The sequence below is a fragment of the Notolepis coatsorum genome (genome assembly GCF_963971535.1).
Source record: "Notolepis coatsorum genome assembly, chromosome: 11".
Taxonomy (NCBI): domain Eukaryota; kingdom Metazoa; phylum Chordata; class Actinopteri; order Aulopiformes; family Paralepididae; genus Notolepis; species Notolepis coatsorum.
In genome coordinates, this window is record NC_140175.1 from 125,711,416 (window position 1) to 125,732,374 (window position 20,959).

At 43.5% G+C, this 20,959-nt stretch overlaps 1 protein-coding gene across 1 annotated transcript in view; it reads left to right on the forward strand.

The window, feature by feature from the left end:
• Nucleotides 1-16,256: 16,256 nt before the first annotated feature.
• The window catches only part of slc27a6 (solute carrier family 27 member 6), a gene marked incomplete at both ends in the record, with an annotated part of 133,370 nt that continues 128,667 nt past the window's right edge, over nt 16,257-20,959 (forward strand). The window contains one exon of the mRNA XM_084324348.1: nt 16,257-16,746. Coding sequence (XP_084180474.1) covers nt 16,257-16,746 — 490 coding nt within the window. The remainder of the gene's footprint in view (nt 16,747-20,959) is intronic.

Sequence of the window (20,959 nt, forward strand, 5' to 3'; positions counted from 1 at the left end):
TCAAAAGCCCCCTCTGGAAGAATGGAGCACAAAAACGTAATTCAGAATGGTATAAAGCAGATCCTAGACTGTGGGAATAATTTCAGGAAACGCGCTGTCACTTTCTTTGCGGGGGCGTGGCTGTGCTTCATCCGGCTAACTTGAACTTAAACCCTGCTTTCGACCAGGCTCAAACTTTTGGATCTGTTGTCATGGTGATTTGGACAATCCAGGTACGGGGAGCCGGAAAGTCCGGCTTAAGTCAGACTTAACCGAAAGTTATCCGGCTAACTCAGTTATCCAGGTACGGGGAACGGGGCCCAGATCTGGAAAAAGATTTTGATTGGCAAGAAGCCTGAGCAAATGTTCGATTTACATCAAGGAACCCGGACCATCAACAAATCAATCTTAACTATATTCACAGGACATACTTGACTCCTAGAAGACTGAACAGAATGTGTTATGGTTTGACACCGACCCCAAACGCACGACACAAGAGAGTAGGAATTCAGAGTTGCCAAAAACAAGGGCTTGTTTATTGAGACTAATTAATGAGCACAGAATAGGCAAGTCAAACAAGACAGGTACACAAGCAAGGGGGAAAATGTTCTGCTGCTCTGCAGCTTCTCCCGTGGTGGTAGTAGGGGATAGCAGATGCTGACGTCTGAGCCGCTCTGCAGACCTCTCTCGGCAGAATCTCCGAAGTGTTGCGGGACCGAGAGAGAGAGAGAGAGGGAGCGAGTCAACAAGGGTGCAGGTGGAACGAGCAGGAGAACAGGAGAGGTGACTTGTACCCAAATACAAAAGTTATCCAAGTGAACTAATCTTCGTGCAAATACACACAAAGTTCCAAAACACAATCCCAAGTGAATCTCTTCGTGTAAATACACACAGTGAGCACTGTTCCAAAACACAATCCCAAGTGAATATCTTCGGTGCAAAAATAGACACTGAGAGTGAAGTCCAAAAAACAATCCAATGTGAATAATATCTTCGGTGTGAACAACACACAGTGGGAGATGTAAAGTCCCAAAAATATTATCCCAGTGAGAACAACAAAAAGGCGATCGCTGGGTGAGTGACTGTCTGATAAAAAAGGTGGTAATCTTCAGTGTTATAGAAACACACGAAAACGGAATTTGATCAAGACAGTCAGTAAAAAACTCACCCAGACGTAGTGCGTAATGAGTGCTGGAACAGCAGCGGAGCGAGCGCGTCGCCACGGGGAAAAGGTGTCCAAGAGGAAGGCTTCTTGGAATATCCTGGAGGTAAAGCACAGAGAGCAAACAGCAGCAGCAGCAGGAACGGAGAATGCAAACAGAGAAATATCAAAACGATCCAACAAAACTAGAGTGGAGAAACGGGGTATAAATAATACGGGATTGATTGATTGACAAGCAGTGACAGCTGGGGAATGTGATTGAAAAGCGTGCGGACGGGAGAGAACCAATCAACGACGTCTCTGACAACGTCACTGGGAAGAAGCGTGTGAATGGGGGAAATGAATGATTAACAGAAACAAATGAAAACAGAGCGAGGTGGTTTAAAGGAACAGAACGAGTGAGTGAGCAAGGACAGAAACCTCACAGAATGGGTCTTAAACAAGACTCCAAATGCACCTTATGTACAAATGGGGACGAGGGGACATTTATGCACATGTACTGGGACTGCCCACCAGTTAAGATATTCTGGAAAGAAGTGACCCAGCAATTATCAAATCTCTTAACTCTGAATATACCTGTACACCCCTCTGTATTACTGCTGAATGATGTTTTTGAGTGTGCAGTACATCCACAGCTAAAGAGATTGGTTTTATCGGGTATCACAGTGGCTAAAAAGCTGATAGCATCACGATGGTTCCAACCGGAAAAAATTTGCCGGAAGGTCTGGATTCTTACATATCTCGATGTGATTTATCAAGAAATGTCCACAGCAAGAATTTTGGGTCTCAATGAATCCAAAATGACAATGTGGTTAGAAGTGGTGGAGAGAATAAAAGCTAGCATATAATGGTAGTGTCTGGTTAGGAGCGAGGGATAATGGATGGATTATCCAATGGGGGGTCTGGGAGGGGGGGGGGGTACGAGCTGGAGCATATGTCTGTAGGGTATTAGATAGCAGGTATTAGGGGTATATCCTGTATAAGACATTTAACTAAATGGTGATTTCATTGGATGTGCACTGTTAATAATGCTTGTATATCTTATCGTGTGTTGTCATGTTTGTTTATATGTTTGTTTAAAAAATAATAAAAAAAATAAAATACAAAAAGGATATTGTGTATACCAACATTTCAATTAAGCAATGCAAATTACGATTTGGCCCGCGTATCACACATGTGATTCAGACCTGGCGTGATACCCAGAAAGCATGTACTAACCGCCATAAATGGCACACACATTCCCCTCTATTTAATAACAATTTACTCCTTATTGGAGAACAACCTATTAGGTACCCTAGATGGGAAGAGAAAGGTATCCATACGTTGGGGGACATCTTCGATAACTCTGGTCTCGAACTTTCCAAGATCTATCCAATGGATATGATCTCCCCAGAACCTCCCTTTTCTTTTATTTACAAATAAGAGCAGCCCTGAGGGCTCATGGCGTTCCATGGGATGTTCCACTAGACTAGAGCGTCACCGTTTTTACAAATTATTTTATGACAAAGAGACATCGAGAGGCTTTGTTTCTGACTTTTATCACCATTTACTTACGTCCTCACAGCCGCCAAAATATTTATTGCTTCACGCAGGGCCGCCTCAGGGGGTGTGCGAGCAGTGCGGTCGCACAGGGCCTCGCGGGAAGGGGGGCCTCGCACATTTTTTTTTTTTTTTTTTTTTTTTTTTTTTAATTTTTATTAAAAAAAAATTGCGAGGCCCCCCTTCCCGCGAGGCCCTTTTTCATCACAGACCTAAAATCTAGTTTTGCTTATATGCTTATATATTTCACATTAGACACGTTTGTAGAATGTATGTGACTTGTTCCTGGCTCTGCGGCTCTGCAGCAGACATACTCACTATTGGAGCTCTGGGGCTCTGCAGCAGACATACTATTGGTTTCAACGAAGGGAGGGGTTACATCATGTGTACGCCGGCGTGCGTCAGCTGTGTTTGACTATTTCGCGCGTGCAGCTTTGGAGGTTATGCTTAGTTATGCCAGCCAAGAGGAAGAGGACGGTCATTCGGCAGATGGACTGAAGATGAAAGTTGTTGCATGTTAGACAGTTCAGTCAGGCTAGCCATGTCGGCTTATCTAAAGGCAGGGACAGCTAGTTAGCTTTAGCTACGTTATAATATCGAGTGCTAACGTGTGGTTCAGTCGGGATAGCCATGATGATGTCGGCTAGTAGCTAGCTTAGCTAAAGGCTAACTAGCGTTAGCTAACCTAGAGAGAGCGCGTGCAGCATTGTTATGCCAAGATGAAGAGGACGGTCATTCGGCAGATGAACTTCGTCAACTCCACGCGGTTGTCTCCATCCTCTTGGACGTTTGGTGAGTTTTTAATGCACTCTATTCTATTTCCGCCGTGGATATATCTCTCTCTCTCTCTCGGGAGCCAAACGGGCCGGCTAGCTGTTGTAGCTAATGTTATATTGAGCCAAAGCGGGCCGGCTAGCTAACGTTATATTGAGCCAAACGGGCCGGCTAGCTGTTGTAGTAGCTAACGGTGTGTGGCCTGGTGTCAGTACCTGGCTACTCTATTTGCAGTTAGCCTATTTAGCTGATGTCGGCCATTGGCTCCTTGCTACTTTGTTTTCTCTGGTATAGACCCTCTTCTCTTTGGATTTAAGTGTTGATCTTTGTCCTTTTGGATCTATGTATATTCATGTTGCCTTTGTGAAGTTATCTTTTCCTTCTGTTTTGTTCTTCCATTAAAAGTTGAATATCCTTTAGGGGCTCATCTTTGCTTATCTCTCTCATACATGCTCTCTCTCTAACACACACACACACAGACATGCTCTCTCTCTCTAACACACAAACACACATGCTCTCTCTCTCTCTCTTTCTAACACACACAGACATGCTCTATATCTCTCTCTAACACACAAAATGACATGCTCTCTCTCTATATATTTCTCTCTTTCTAACACACATATACATGCTCTCTCTCTAACACACACACACAAACAGACATGCTCTCTCTCTATCTCTCTCTTTCTAACACACACAGACATGCTCTATCTATCTCTCTCTCTTCAATTCAAATGGGCTTTATTTCACATTCTTGTATTTCTCCCAGTAGGTATGGGAGTTTTGAGTTATTGTCGATGTTTTCAAAGTCTCTTTGGGTGTTTGCAATTTGTGGGAAGTATGTCTTGGTATAGTGGGCAGGTTGTTAAGAAGTGGAGCTCGGTTTCCACCTCATCTTGTGTGCAGTGGGTCTGTCTTCGCTTGGGAGCCAGGTCTGCCTATGGCGGCCTTTCTTGATGGCTAGGCTGTGCTCGCTGAGTCTGTACCTAGTCAAGGATCTAGTATAGTATTGGGTCAGTCACAGTGCTCAGGTATTCTGCCACTGTGTACTCTCTGTTTAGGGCCAAATAGCATTTCAATTTGCTCTGGTTTTGGGTTGTTTCTTTCCAATGTGTCTCTCTGTCTCTCTGGCCTTGCTCTGGTGGAGGGTCAGGGGCATTGCCGGGTCTGTGCAGCGATAACACTGTATATTGACTGTAGAACGGGAGCTCTCTCTCGCTCTCTCTCTTGCTATATGTTGACTGTATCATGCCTAGCCTAGGGCAGCGCTATTATTTAAGAATATGTTGACTGTATTAAAAAAAAATATATATATATATATTATATATGTTTTTTTTACCTTTTAGGGGGGGGGTGGGGGCTTGCGTTTAAATCTTGCACAGGGCCTGGCATTTCTCCCAGGCGGCCCTGGCTTCACGGTGGATACACCCAGACAAGCTATGTCTGAAGGTATGGATTCTTACCTGCCTCGATGTGACATATCTGGAGATATCCACTGCACGAGTTTTAGGGGTTAACGAGGCGAATATTGCAATCTGGTTGGCAGCAGTAGCAAAGCTTAAAGAGTGCATATGACTTTTGTTTGCTAGATAATACATTATGTATTTAACTCACGTTGAGGTCCTGGGGTGAGTGGGGGGGGGGGGGGGGGGGGGAGCGAGCGAGTGCCCATGCCCACTTATTTTTTCTTTTTGTTGTTTTTTCTTGTAATTTTAATTATGTATATTTTTTGGGCTCCCTTTGGCTGTGGATCTGGCGGTCGTGGGCTCGGACTGGGGGGGGCCCGTGGTTCGGGGTCTCTGCGGGTCGGGGCATTAAAGAGGCGTGGTGCTCTGGCTCGCGGGGGCGCCGGATCCCCGATCCTCCGGGGGTTGGGGTTCGTGGCTGCCGGGTCTGGGGACAGAGGGGGCTCAGGAAGCCTGTTATATAGTAAATGTTTTTTGACCTATTCTGTTAATGATCTATTTTTCTTTTCCACTTGTTTTTCTTTTTGGTATTAGTTAATATTATTGAAGTTTTGATATTCTGTATTTATTATTTCTAATTGTCTTGTTATTATTATGATTATTATTGTTGAAGTACTGTCCTGTGATGTATTGTGTATTATTGTTGTTGTTACTGTATTATGTTGTGTTGTGTTTATTTGAAAAATGAAAAATAAAAAAAAATTATCACAAAAAAAATTAAATAACAATTGGGTCTCAAGGACTTACGACAAAAAGGGCTTTCTTAGTGTGTTAGTTAGGCTAACGTTACTTACTCTGAGTGTTAGTTAGGCTAACGTTACTCTGACTCTGAGTGTTAGTTAGGCTAACGTTACTTACTCTGACTCTGAGTGTTAGTTAGGCTAACGTTACTTACTCTGACTCTGAGTGTTAGTTAGGCTAACGTTACTTACTCTGAGTGTTAGTTAGGCTAATGTTACTTACTCTGACTCTGAGTGTTAGTTAGGCTAACGTTACTTACTCTTAGTGTTAGTTAGGCTAATGTTACTTACTCTGACTCTGAGTGTTAGTTAGGCTAACGTTACTTACTCTGAGTGTTAGTTAGGCTAACGTTACTTACTCTGAGTGTTAGTTAGGCTAACGTTACTTACTCTGACTCTGAGTGTTAGTTAGGTTAATGTTACTTACTCTGACTCTGAGTGTTAGTTAGGCTAACGTTACTTACTCTGACTCTGATTGTTAGTTAGGTTAACGTTACTTACTCTGTGTGTTAGTTAGGCTAACGTTACTTACTCTGGCTCTAAGTGTTAGTTAGGTTAACGTTACTTACTCTGACTCTGAGTGTTAGTTAGGCTAACGTTACTGACTCTGGCTCTAAGTGTTAGTTAGGTTAACGTTACTTACTCTGAGTGTTAGTTAGGCTAACGTTACTTACTCTGGCTCTAAGTGTTAGTTAGGTTAACGTTACTTACTCTGACTCTGAGTGTTAGTTAGGCTAACGTTACTTACTCTGACTCTGAGTGTTAGTTAGGTTAACGTTACTTACTCTGACTCTGAGTGTTAGTTAGGCTAACGTTACTGACTCTGGCTCTAAGTGTTAGTTAGGTTAACGTTACTTACTCTGAGTGTTAGTTAGGCTAATGTTACTTACTCTGGCTCTAAGTGTTAGTTAGGTTAACGTTACTTACTCTGAGTGTTAGTTAGGTTAACGTTACTTACTCTGAGTGTTAGTTAGGCTAATGTTACTTACTCTGACTCTGAGTGTTAGTTAGGCTAACGTTACTTACTCTGAGTGTTAGTTAGGCTAATGTTACTTACTCTGACTCTGAGTGTTAGTTAGGCTAACGTTACTTACTCTGAGTGTTAGTTAGGCTAACGTTACTTACTCTGAGTGTTAGTTAGGCTAACGTTACTTACTCTGACTCTGAGTGTTAGTTAGGTTAATGTTACTTACTCTGACTCTGAGTGTTAGTTAGGCTAACGTTACTTACTCTGACTCTTAGTGTTAGTTAGGTTAACGTTACTTACTCTGAGTGTTAGTTAGGCTAACGTTACTTACTCTGGCTCTAAGTGTTAGTTAGGTTAACGTTACTTACTCTGACTCTGAGTGTTAGTTAGGCTAACGTTACTTACTCTGACTCTGAGTGTTAGTTAGGTTAACGTTACTTACTCTGACTCTGAGTGTTAGTTAGGCTAACGTTACTTACTCTGACTCTGAGTGTTAGTTAGGTTAACGTTACTTACTCTGACTCTGAGTGTTAGTTAGGCTAACGTTACTGACTCTGGCTCTAAGTGTTAGTTAGGTTAACGTTACTTACTCTGAGTGTTAGTTAGACTAACGTTACTTACTCTGGCTCTAAGTGTTAGTTAGGTTAACGTTACTTACTCTGACTCTGAGTGTTAGTTAGGCTAACGTTACTTACTCTGACTCTGAGTGTTAGTTAGGTTAACGTTACTTACTCTGACTCTGAGTGTTAGTTAGGCTAACGTTACTGACTCTGGCTCTAAGTGTTAGTTAGGTTAATGTTACTTACTCTGAGTGTTAGTTAGGCTAATGTTACTTACTCTGACTCTGAGTGTTAGTTAGGCTAACGTTACTTACTCTGAGTGTTAGTTAGGCTAATGTTACTTACTCTGACTCTGAGTGTTAGTTAGGCTAACGTTACTTACTCTGAGTGTTAGTTAGGCTAAAGTTACTTACTCTGAGTGTTAGTTAGGCTAACGTTACTTACTCTGACTCTGAGTGTTAGTTAGGTTAATGTTACTTACTCTGACTCTGAGTGTTAGTTAGGCTAACGTTACTTACTCTGACTCTGAGTGTTAGTTAGGTTAACGTTACTTACTCTGAGTGTTAGTTAGGCTAATGTTACTTACTCTGGCTCTAAGTGTTAGTTAGGTTAACGTTACTTACTCTGACTCTGAGTGTTAGTTAGGCTAACGTTACTGACTCTGGCTCTAAGTGTTAGTTAGGTTAACGTTACTTACTCTGAGTGTTAGTTAGGCTAACGTTACTTACTCTGGCTCTAAGTGTTAGTTAGGTTAACGTTACTTACTCTGACTCTGAGTGTTAGTTAGGTTAACGTAAGGTTATGTATATAACCAAGTTCTATGAATTATGGTGACGCTCAGCATCATTCTGCACGCACTTCACTTCGTGCACGAGCACTGAATACAAAATTCCACAATGTACCTTTACATCCCAACATTCGTCTGGCCACACCCCTATCCGCTTACCTTCATAAGCAGGTGTGTGGTCACCTACTCGCCTCCTTCCCAAACGTTCACCACAAGGCGAGATCAAGGGCCGCAACGGCGTCCTGATGCTGAGCGTCACCATAATTCATAGAACTTGGTTATATAGTAACGTTCTATTTCATTATGGCTTCCGCTCAGCATCATTCTGCACAAGAGGAGCTGAGCGGGAGCCAAAGCTCGACAAATGTACCCCGCTGAGGCCCCCCACAACCATCAGACCAGGGAGGACCGAGCCCCCCGACCCTCCCTAATGGAGGATACCCTCCCTATTGGAGGACGGGAGGGAGACGGATCCGACCGTGTGAAGAGGAACTCAAGCAACTCAACACACAGGGTGAGCAGACCGTGGCTTGACCCCACGACTACGCACACGCACAACCCGCATGCCACCAGGGAACGAAAGGAAGGAACAACCCTCGTTACTGCCCCCAGAATCACGGGGTCAAGAGCAAACTCAACCCCGTGGCAAGGCCGTAGCAGCGGAGCGCGAAGGAAGACCCAGACCCACTGAAGGGACTGGATCCCCTGGAAAAAGGGGGCCCGGAGAGGTCAAATGACGCCAGGCATCAAGACCCCACCAGGCGGTCACTTAGTGACATCGCCCCCCACATCGCCAGCGTATTCGGCTAGAGCCCCTCCAAGAGCGGGCCCTTACCCCCCAATAGTACACCGCCTGGCACACTGACCCTGCAAAACAGGCAGTCAGTATGGCCGTAAAGCACTCAAAAAAGGTTAACCAACGGAAGCAGGCAGCGCACCGGGGAAACCAGGCAGCAGGCTGTAGACCTGAGCCTGGAGCACTGCGGACGAGACAGGCGCCAAAGGGGTCAACTGAAAACAGCCCCCCCGGCGGAAGGGGCGTATGCTGGCGTTGTTGAGCACCATGACAAAGCCTCCATCAAAAAAAACCCACCCAGAGGGGTCGAGGCAGAGAAGGCTGACACGATTGGCAGACGTCATGAACGTGCAGGGGCACACTCAACCGGATAACCCGGGAGTTGACTCTGCTCCAACACACCAGGGAATCAACCACCCTCTTGGTACACAGACGGTGGTCGTTCCTATAACCCCTCAAGAAAAAACTCCAAAACACACTTGCGCGTATACACCAGCTATACCGCAGTACAAGTGTTTCAGTTTCCAACAGGGTTATCCCAGGCTTACGGTGTCAACGAAACATTACTTCGGACCGGGCCCGGCGGCTCGGGAAGCACACAGGGTTACCAGAGGAGGTCCAGAAGACCACCCCAACAGCCCCCTCTTCGCCATGCGTGAGAGAGGAGTGAAATAAAGGAGAACCAGCCCCTTATAATAGTGCCAGGTACAAACTGTACCCAACAAGGGTCTCCATAACGCCCAACCCCGTGACACCCGGGCCGACCCGGCATTTTTCCCCCTGAAAAAAGCACAAGTCCCTCAGGGTACCAGAACAGCAGATCTGCATCCCCGGCGGAAGACGGGTTAACTGACCTGGACCAGCGTGACCAGAACCAGTCCCGTGCCCTAACCACGCCGACATGCCTACTCCAAAGGAAGGGGCAGATATGCGTGTTGATCTAAAACATGAAAAGAGGGCGCCACCCAGACGGTCCTGTTTATACCGCGCTCAGTGGCCCACCCAAAGGGCGTGAGACCCCTCTACCTATGTTCTGATCTATTCCATTAACATCCCCCAGATATGAACGAGAATCCATCGAGACCCAGTATCAGGCTCTCGGAAGAGGAAAGAATCCCCCATCCCAGTTGCTTTATAAAAATTGTTTTAATAACAAGCAACCAAGGCGTACTAGCCACCCGCATGATTCTTAACAGAAAACACCCCGAGCCAGTACTATGTATGCGTCGGGACCCAAAACATATCAATGGACAGTCTAACCAGACCCCACATTGATCCTTCAAGGCGCCTAGGAGAACGACAAGAAGGTTGTCGTGCTTCATATTCTCCACTCTTTTTTATTAAAAAAGAAAGAAACACCGACTGACATGAATCCCACGTGACGCAGCCGAGGGTTTTTTACATTTTTACATTCCGTCAACCTCACCATAGAGGAGAGACGGAACCCCTCAGAGCGACTTCCCACGTGAGCCACAGATTGAAAAGTCACGGTAACATTGAGTCATGTGACCAACCGACTCAAGTTACGCGTATATCGAGCGTAGTAGAACAGTAAGTTCCTACGCTCTGCCCCGACAACTCGACAATAACAGACCCTATATACGGGTATAAACTCACGGAAGTCATCGTCCAATAGCAACGTGCCTAGTGACGTGTGCTATGACGGGGGGAAACCCAAGACTCAAACGCCTGTGATAGGTGCAGAGTCTGGGAACCCCCCCCCCCCCCCTCCTTGCCAAGCCGCCTAACAGCTTGGCCCTGACTGAACGAAGAAAGTCCTATAAACCCCCTGACCAATCAGAAGAGGGAAGGAGGGGTTTATCCGGCACCCCCTCACAAGCCCAGTCCGTGCATACGACAACAACAATAGCCATATGATACCTTTAGTAGCAATGCTAACAAATAGCGTAAGCGAATTCACTGCACGCTAACCACAGATACATCTGTGAACAGGGTTTATAGCAAGACCAAGTTGTGTGTGTGTGTGAACCCAACACCCGCATCCATGTTGTAACACAGAAAAAATTGATATAGAGAGAGAACGGCTGAGCCGCGGTATGTTTTCATACAAGCATTACTGCAAACCAACACAATAGTGTTGCAGCTCAATATCACTGTTTAAGCAACAGAGCACACAACTAACCTCTACCTTTATGTGGAGATTCAGGTCGAGGCAGAAAACCCAAGTGTAGGCTGCAGGCCTTGCTTAAGCTCTAACATGAAGAACACCTAGCCCTCCTATCAACCCATACTAGCGAAAGATTCACACGTTGCAACCCCATCATATGTTTGGTGAATAAACACACAGTTTGTTAACAAAAAATACAGTCCCCCTTTAGAGGGGACTTTTTATTTCTGAACAAAACCATAGAGGGGCCGGGAAGGGAACATGGGGAGGGGACCACACAGGGAAAAAGTCACTGCAGTCTCTAGCGACGCCTGCCACGAGCCGCTCGGAGCTTTCCACCCCGTGGAGCCCCGGAGGGACGGTAAACGATCGGCGGCTGGTCTCGACGATCCCTACCGTCACCTCCGGTCGTAGATGGGCCGGCTGTAGTGGCAGAAGCGCCCTCTCTCCTCCTGGTCTTCTTCGCTGAAGGTCCAGCAGTGGCGGTGGTGGCAGTGGTGGCAGTGGCGGCCACGGCGGAGGATCCTCGACGACGTGGCGGCCGTCTGACTCCACCGGCGACATCGGGCGGGGGGAAATGAGGTTGGAGCACGGAGCGCTCCTCCTGCATCTCCCTGCAGGTTGAGGTCATCAGCTGCAGTGCCGACCTGAATAATACAGCTTCGGAGAGGGGTGCCGTCAGAAGGGGAGTCCTCTTCTTCTCCGGCACACGCGCCTGCTCCAGCCAAAGGTGGCGCTGGGTCAGAGTAGCCAGGGCGCGCACTTTCCCAGCGGCTATAGCCTGCGGCTGAATCAGATGCAGGATGGCTCCTGCCGACTGGGCGAGCTGATCATGTTGTGAATCAGTCAGTTCCGTGCCGCCCGTTAATATCCCGGACATGAATCTCGCCAGCTGTGCGATGTTAGAGGTGGCAGCTAGAAATTGTAACTGGTCACTCCATAATAACTGGTCACTCCAAAACTCCAACCGCCTCACCGATTTCCCTTGGGGAACCGGCTTCCGTAACGGCTCCCACACCACCTCAGGACAAAGGAGCGCCGCCATCGGCCTATCAAGCCGTGGCACGCCCTCCTTCATGCCGTCTACCAATGTGGGAGACCACCTGGCCCTGACGGACATAGGCCGCCATTGAGGGGAAAAATGGGTAGACAACGTCCACCCCTCTCACCGGGCGACGCTGCCATAGATGACCTATGCAATCATCAGGGACAGGAACAGGCAGTGGCTGCGGCAGCGGCACGCCGTTTGCGACTGCCGCCGCCGCCATGAGCTCGGGGAACAAAGCATGCAGTTCCCCCTGCATACTTTCCTCCTCCGAGCCCGCGTCCCTCACATACAGCAGACTACTGGTCAAGGAGCCACATTGTGGCTGATAGCAGGGCATCCCGCCGCCGAGTCGGAGGTTCTAACCCAACATCTGCGGACGAGGAACCCCAAGGAGACATCTCCCCCTCCAGTGTTACCTGGACAGGCAGGGGACATGTCTCTACCGGGCCTTCGAACAAGAACCCGTCTGCCTCTATCATGTAGTCCTCTGTCTCCATCGGGCATGTAGAGACCGACGCATCCTCATCCGGCTCCAGCAACTCACCAAAATTGGGCCGTTCGCGTCTGCAAGCCACCATCTTGCGACGGGAGCGAGCTGACGCAAAAGGTTTGCGTCTCAAATCCCCTGCAACCAAAGGAGCCGGCCGCCCAACAGCGGACGACTCCCCGGAAGCAGAGGTACCAGAGCCGGAACCAGGCCATCGCACAGGCGACGGCACTGGTGCACCAGCTCCTTGGAGAGGCAAACTACCCATCAAACGCCTACCGGGCGTGGCTGCCGACCACGAGAGAGGCCTCAACCCTGCTCCAAGACGTACGACAGAGGCGGAGATGGAGAACCGCTGGTGAAGAGTGGCGTTGCGAGCACGACTCTCCGAAGTAGACATTATGACTTAGCTTTTTTTTTCGAAATATATGAGAGAAGAAAAAAGCAAGAAAAAATTTAAACATGTCTCAACTTTCTTCAGCTAACAACCTCGTCAAGTGTGGGATCTACCGAAGGCACTTCCTTGTGGTGAAAGTGAAGGAGGCGAGTAGGTGACCACACACCTGCTTATGAAGGTAAGCGGATAGGGGTGTGGCCAGACGAATGTTGGGATGTAAAGGTTTATTGTGGAATTTTTTATTCAGTGCTCGTGCACGAAGTGAAGTGCGTGCAGAATGATGCTGAGCGGAAGCCATAATGAAATAGAACGTTACTTACTCTGAGTGTTAGTTAGGCTAACGTTACTTACTCTGAGTGTTAGTTAGGCTAACGTTACTTACTCTGGCTCTGAGTGTTAGTTAGGCTAACGTTAATTACTCGACTCCTCACAGCGCATCCTCACAGTACTGTATTGTACCCATTATGCAATCTGTTAATACAATCTTCAATCAATCAATCAATCAATCAATCAATCAATCAATCAATCAATCAATCAATCAATCTCCTGAGACCAAGCTGCAATACTCCAATTCAGCCCCTGGGTGGCGCTGCTGAGCGGTCCTCACAGCGCGGTCCTCACCATACATGTTTATATATATCTATGGTCAGATATAATCATATACACATGTTTATATATATCTCTGGTCAGATATAAACATATACACATGTTTATATATATCTATGGTCAGATATAAACATGTTTATATATATCTATGGTCAGATATAAACATGTTTATATTATATATATCTATGGTCAGATATAAACATGTTTATATATCTATGGTCAGATATAAACATATACACATGTTTATATATATATCTATGGTCAGATATAAACATGTTTATATTATATATATCTATGGTCAGATATAAACATATAAACATGTTTATATATATATGGTCAGATATAAACATGTTTATATATATATATATATATGGTCAGATATAAACATGTTTATATTATATATCTCTATGGTCAGATATAAACATATAAACATGTTTATATATATCTATGGTCAGATATAAACATGTTTATATATATCTATGGTCAGATATAAACATGTTTATATATATCTATGGTCAGATATAAACATGTTTATATATCTCTATGGTCAGATATAAACATGTTTATATTATATATATCTATGGTCAGATATAAACATGTTTATATATCTATGGTCAGATATAAACAAGTTTATATATATCTATGGTCAGATATAAACATGTTTATATATCTCTATGGTCAGATATAAACATGTTTATATATATCTATGGTCAGATATAAACATGTTTATATATCTCTATGGTCAGATATAAACATGTTTATATATCTCTATGGTCAGATATAAACATGTTTATATATATATATCTATGGTCAGATATAAACATGTTTATATATCTCTGCTCAGATATAAACATATAAACATGTTAAATATCTCTATGGTCAGATATAAACATGTTTATATATATCATTCTATGGTCAGATATAAACATGTTTATATATCTCTATGGTCAGATATAAACATGTTTATATATCTTTATGGTCAGATATAAACATGTTTATATATCTCTATGGTCAGATATAAACATGTTTACATATCTCTATGGTCAGATATAAACATGTTTATATATCTATGGTCAGATATAAACATGTTTATATATCTCTATGGTCAGATATAAACATGTTTATATATCTCTATGGTCACATATAAACATGTTTATATATCTCTATGGTCAGATATAAACATATAAACATGTTTATATATATCTCTATGGTCAGATATAAACATGTTTATATATCTCTGGTCAGATATAAACATGTTTATATATCTATGGTCAGATATAAACATGTTTATATATCTCTATAGTCAGATATAAACATGTTTATATATCTCTATGGTCAGATATAAACATGTTTATATATCTCTATGGTCAGATATAAACATGTTTATATATCTCTGGTCAGATATAAACATGTTTATATATCTCTATGGTCAGATATAAACATGTTTATATATCTCTATGGTCAGATATAAACATGTTTATATATCTCTATGGTCAGATATAAACATATAAACATGTTTATATATCTCTATGGTCAGATATAAACATGTTTATATATCTCTATGGTCCGATATAAACATATAAACATGTTTATATATCTCTATGGTCAGATATAAACATATAAACATGTTTATATATATCTCTATGGTCAGATATAAACATGTTTATATATCTCTATGGTCAGATATAAACATATAAACATGTTTATATATCTCTATGGTCAGATATAAACATATAAACATGTTTATATATCTCTATGGTCAGATATAAACATATAAACATGTTTATATCTCTATGGTCCGATATAAACATATAAACATGTTTATATATCTCTATGGTCAGATATAAACATGTTTATATATCTCTGGTCAGATATAAACATGTTTATATATATCTCTGGTCAGATATAAACATGTTTATATATCTCTGGTCAGATATAAACATGTTTATATATATCTCTGGTCAGATATAAACATGTTTATATATCTATGGTCAGATATAAACATGTTTATATATCTCTATGGTCAGATATAAACATGTTTATATATCTATGGTCAGATATAAACATGTTTATATATCTCTATGGTCAGATATAAACATGTTTATATATCTCTATGGTCAGATATAAACATGTTTATATATCTATGGTCAGATATAAACATGTTTATATATCTCTATGGTCAGATATAAACATGTTTATATATCTATGGTCAGATATAAACATGTTTATATATCTCTATGGTCAGATATAAACATATAAACATGTTTATATATATCTATATGGTCAGATATAAACATGTTTATATATCTCTATGGTCAGATATAAACATATAAACATGTTTATATATATCTCTATGGTCAGATATAAACATGTTTATATATCTCTATGGTCCGATATAAACATATAAACATGTTTATATATCTCTATGGTCAGATATAAACATGTTTATATATCTCTATGGTCCGATATAAACATATAAACATGTTTATATATCTCTATGGTCAGATATAAACATATAAACATGTTTATATATATCTCTATGGTCAGATATAAACATGTTTATATATCTCTATGGTCAGATATAAACATATAAACATGTTTATATCTCTATGGTCAGATATAAACATGTTTATATATCTCTATGGTCAGATATAAACATGTTTATATCTCTGGTCAGAGACACTCCCCCCCAGGTTGTACAACACGGTCACGTGACTCCATGTCTGGCCCCGCATGAGGGTTGAGTCGGGCGGCTTGTGTTCACATCATTACGCACTGGAGTCTGGAGCTCCACTGTTGTTGTTCCAACACACCGCGGCCCTAATGTCTCTCTCCCTGGGATCATGGACCTCGGCTCTGGCTGTGGGTCTGTTCTCCCTGCACCTTCTGCAGAAGCGCTGCTTCCCGTACTTCTGGAGGGACCTCTGCTTCTTGACGAGGATCGTCCTGTACGGCGTGCGGCTGGAGGCGTGCAGGGTGACGCGCAGGGTGACCACCGTGGTGGACCGGTTCGTGCTGCAGGCGGCGCGCCTCCCGGACAAGCCGTTCATCATCTACGAGGGCGTCGCGCACACGTACCGGGCCGTGGAGCAGAGGAGCAGCCGGGTGGCGCGGGTGTTCCTGGGGCTAGGGGACCTGAGGAGGGGAGACTGCGTGGCGCTGCTCGTCAACAACGAGCCCGACTTTGTGTGCGTCTGGTTCGGACTGGCCAAGCTGGGCTGCTCGGTGGCCTTCCTAAACACCAGCATCAAGTCCAGGTCCCTGCGGCACTGCCTCCGCAGCTGCGGGGCCACGACCATCGTGGTCGGCGCAGGTAAACACTGAATGAATGAATGAATGAATGAATGAAAACTTTATTAACAGATTGCAGAATGGGTACAATACAGTACGGCTCAATACACACAATTGTTAAGGGGATGCAGACCAGAGAAAGACTTTCGTCTTGTTTACATCAGGGTCCCCCATTTTCAAGTCACCATAACATATATGACATACACGACATACAGATAGACAGTACTGCTACATCTATACATTTATGACATACAGATGTGCAAATACAGTACTGTTTGTGATACAAAAAGTTTCCAGGAAAGAGTGTATATACATTTGACGTAGAAACTGTACATTGGAGGGGGGGGGGGGGGGGGGGGGTGGGTGGGGGACACTGTACACTGTACATTGGAATACTGACAAAGCCATACTTGGTCATTTACTGTACAACTGGGTTAGGACATTTGTAGGGGCCAGTTTCTAATTGCAGCCTCCCGTAGGTGTTCTTTGACAGTGGTTTTGAAAGTGGGTAGTGATTCACATTCCTTTACAGCTGTGGGCAGGGCGTTCCACATTGATGTGGCATAATTGCTAAACGTGTTTAGTCCCTTGTTTGAGCCGAATCTGGGTTTAACATGATTTGTGGAGCTCCCTCTGTTTCAAGTTTCTTTAATAGTTGTCATACAGAAGTACAGAATACTTTCATACAAAATGCTTCTTACTGTTACGCTCCAGAGACTGTGCTAGACAAGATAGTATCAAATAACATAGTATAGCATGTAGTTTAGAAGAAGAAAATGAGGTCACAGTGTTCGGTATAGACATATGTACAATGTTCTGAGTTACCATATAATATACAATACTATGCAGTGTACTAATGTACAGTACTATATAGTGCAAAGCAGAAATGGGATGAGGTACAATTTAGGTACAATTTACAGTAAGGTGTACGAGTTGTAGTGCAATCCTTCATCAATAAATATAAAGTGTGGGGAGTGGGTGCTACAGTGTGTTTGTTTAAAGTGGGTGTGTGCTATAAAGTGTGTGGAGTGGGTGCTACAGTGTGTTTGTTTAAAGTGAGTGTGTGCGTGTGGATGTGTGTGCTATGTGCGATTGGTGGTTGTTGTTGTGTAGGGGAGGATCTATGGTGGTTGTTGTTGTGTAGTGTTCATTCATTGTTCGTTTAGCAGCCTGATGGCCTGGGGATAGAAGCTTCTTCTGAGTCTTTCTGTGCTCGCCTTGAGACTCCGGTATCGCTTGCCTGACCGCAGCAGTTCAAAGAGGCAGTTGTTCGGGTGACTGGAGTCTTTAATGATTCTCTTAGCCTTGCCCTTGCAACGCTTGTTGTAAATGTTCTGGAGGGTGGGGAGCCCCCCTCCAATTGTGCGTTCGGCTGAACGTGTCACTCTTTGTAGTCTGCTTCGGTCTTGTGCAGTGCTATTCCCAAACCAGGAGGTGATGTTGCCGGTCAAGATGCTCTCTATTGTACATGAGTAGAAGTTCTTAAGGATCTTCTGACTGACTTGGAACTTCCTTAGGCGCCTGAGGAAGTAGAGGCGTTGTCGTGCCTTCTTCACAACACTGTCAATGTGTGTGGTCCATGTCAAGTCCTCGGAGTAGGCTCCGAGGTACTTAAAGCTGTTGACTCTCTGGTGTTGTGATTGTGGTATTCACTGACCTTTGGAAGTATTTTGACATGCACATGGGTACCTTAGTGGTGTAGTGTATCTTGTAGACCAGGCCCATTGCAAGTTGCTGTACTCTGTCGTCTACTCTAAGCCATCCAAGGTTGTCAAAGTGGGCAGGGGTGAGGTGGGTTCTAGGAGTAAGGTCAAGCAGTAGTCTGACCAGTTTGTTTTGAGATGTTTGTAATTTTGTTTTTAGCCCCGTTGAGGTGCTTTGGTACCATGAGGTGCAAGCATAGTCGTAGTACCCTTGAATGAGTGCTCCGGCCAGAGTCTTCAGGGTATTCTTGTTTACCAGAGAGGAGATCCGGTACAAGAATCGAGTTCGTTGGTTGACTTTTTTTATTACCTTGGATGCCATTTTGTCACAGGAAAGATTAGCCTCTAGGATGGAACCCAGGTAGGTAATATCTTCTTTCCTTGTGACAATATTGTCACCCACTGTAATAAATAAATAAATGACATACACGACATACATGACATCATGACATTTATGGCATCAGGCAGTGGCGGACTGGGACACAAATTCAGCCCGGGACATTCAGACGCACCAGCCCACACACCGGCCCACGCACCGGCCCCGAAACCGGCCCACACAACGGCCGTTATGAAACACTTGTCCAGTATTAAACAACCCAAGGCTGTGGCTAAGGAGTCAACATCAGGGAGACCAAATCTACACCCCGCCCCTAGATGTGCACTTGTGCACAGTGCACACACACACACACACACACACACACATACATATACCGTTACTTTGGCTTTTTACTTTTAGTAACATCTTAGTGCCTCATTAGCCTAGGGATTAAGGATACATGAAGTATTAACTACACCATAATAATATTGAGGTTTTGATCCATAGAAAGGTCTGTGCTACACAATTTCAGTTAGATTGGATTTATTGTCCTTTAATTTGGCACACATGACATTAGTTGCTTGCCGTTTAATCAACATCGAAAGACCCCCCACTTCCTCCCAGACACCCATTCCAAGAGTCTCAGTCTCTCTCAGTCTCTCTCAGTCTCTCTCAGTCTCTCTCAGTCTCTCAGTCTCTCAGTCTCTCTCAGTCTCTCAGTCTCTCTCAGTCTCTCTCAGTCTCTCTCAGTCTCTCTCAGTCTCTCAGTCTCTCTCAGTCTCTCAGTCTCTCTCTCTCTCTCTCTCTCTCTCTCTCTCTCTCTCTCTCTCTCTCTCTCTCTCTCTCTCTCTCTCTCTCTCTCTCTCTCAATAGTGACTCAGTATTAGCAGAGTTGATAGGAAAAGGGAAGTTTTGTCTGGGCTCTGCTGAGAAGTCATGGGTCAAATAGAAGGTGTGGGGGTGACTAGAGAAGATGGGGAAGTTGGTGAGTGGTGACTACTCCCATTTTCAGAATTTGAGGGTTCATTGGAATCTGATTTTCTTCAGAATTCAATGAGGCAGAGAATGCTCTGATTCAGACTGACATCACATCTATATTCTGTATGCTGTTCCAACTCTTTGTTGAGGCTTTATTGAATAAAATGTTTGAATACAATGTTTTTATCGCTGCACCATTTCATCCAATAGAGAAAAACATGTTATCTTCACTAGAATTGAAAATAAAGTTGAAATCTGTGCTAGTAGTGATGGACCCAGTAGTGGGGGCAGTAAGGAAGAAGATACAAATATACTAGGGATGTTCGATATTGGCTTTTTTACCGATATCCGATATAGTCCAACACTTAAATTTCCGATACCGATATCAACCGATACCAATATATGCAGGGTTTCCCCCCCTAAACATGTTTATATATCTCTATGGTCAGATATAAACATATAAACATGTTTATATATCTCTATGGTCAGATATAAACATATAAACATTTCCCCCCCCAAAAAACGAATAATTTCAGGTAATTAACATTACATATCTCTTGTTGTGGAATTAACACAACATTATGCATACTTTTGACAATAAATAAAATCAGAATTTGTTCTTACTTGCTTGCCTGGGTAAATAAAGGTTAAATAAATATAAAAAATTAAAATATTTAATTTTTCTTTTTTTGAAAACAGATACCGATAATTTCCGATATCACATTTTAATGCCAATATCGGTAGGCCGATAATATCGGACATCACTAAAATATACACATTATAATACACAATTTGAAAAGTAATGTCATGATCTAGGTGTCTTTTATAAACGTTTTCATTCTACTGGATGAAGCTCAACTTCATCATGGCTGCTTGCCATCTCTCTCTCTCTCTCTCTCTCTCTCTCTCTCTCTCTCTCTCTCTCTCTCTCTCTCTCTCTCTCTCTCTCTCTCTCTCTCTCTCTCTCTCTCTGCATTCACACTCACACACGCTACTGGTGGTCATGAGCAGCATCAGCAAACACAGCTGCCCTGTGGCAGACTGACGGAATCATGTCTGCTATTCAGCGCCAACCACCATCAACAACCTTCATAAATACATTCAACATTAATGGAATAGGCTAACTACCAACTTAGCTGTAGCAGTTAGCTGTTATATGCAATCACATTTGTTTAACTACGGGGTAGTAGTTGACCGAGTTGTTAGCTTAAGCTAGTTAGCTGTGGTTATTTACAAAC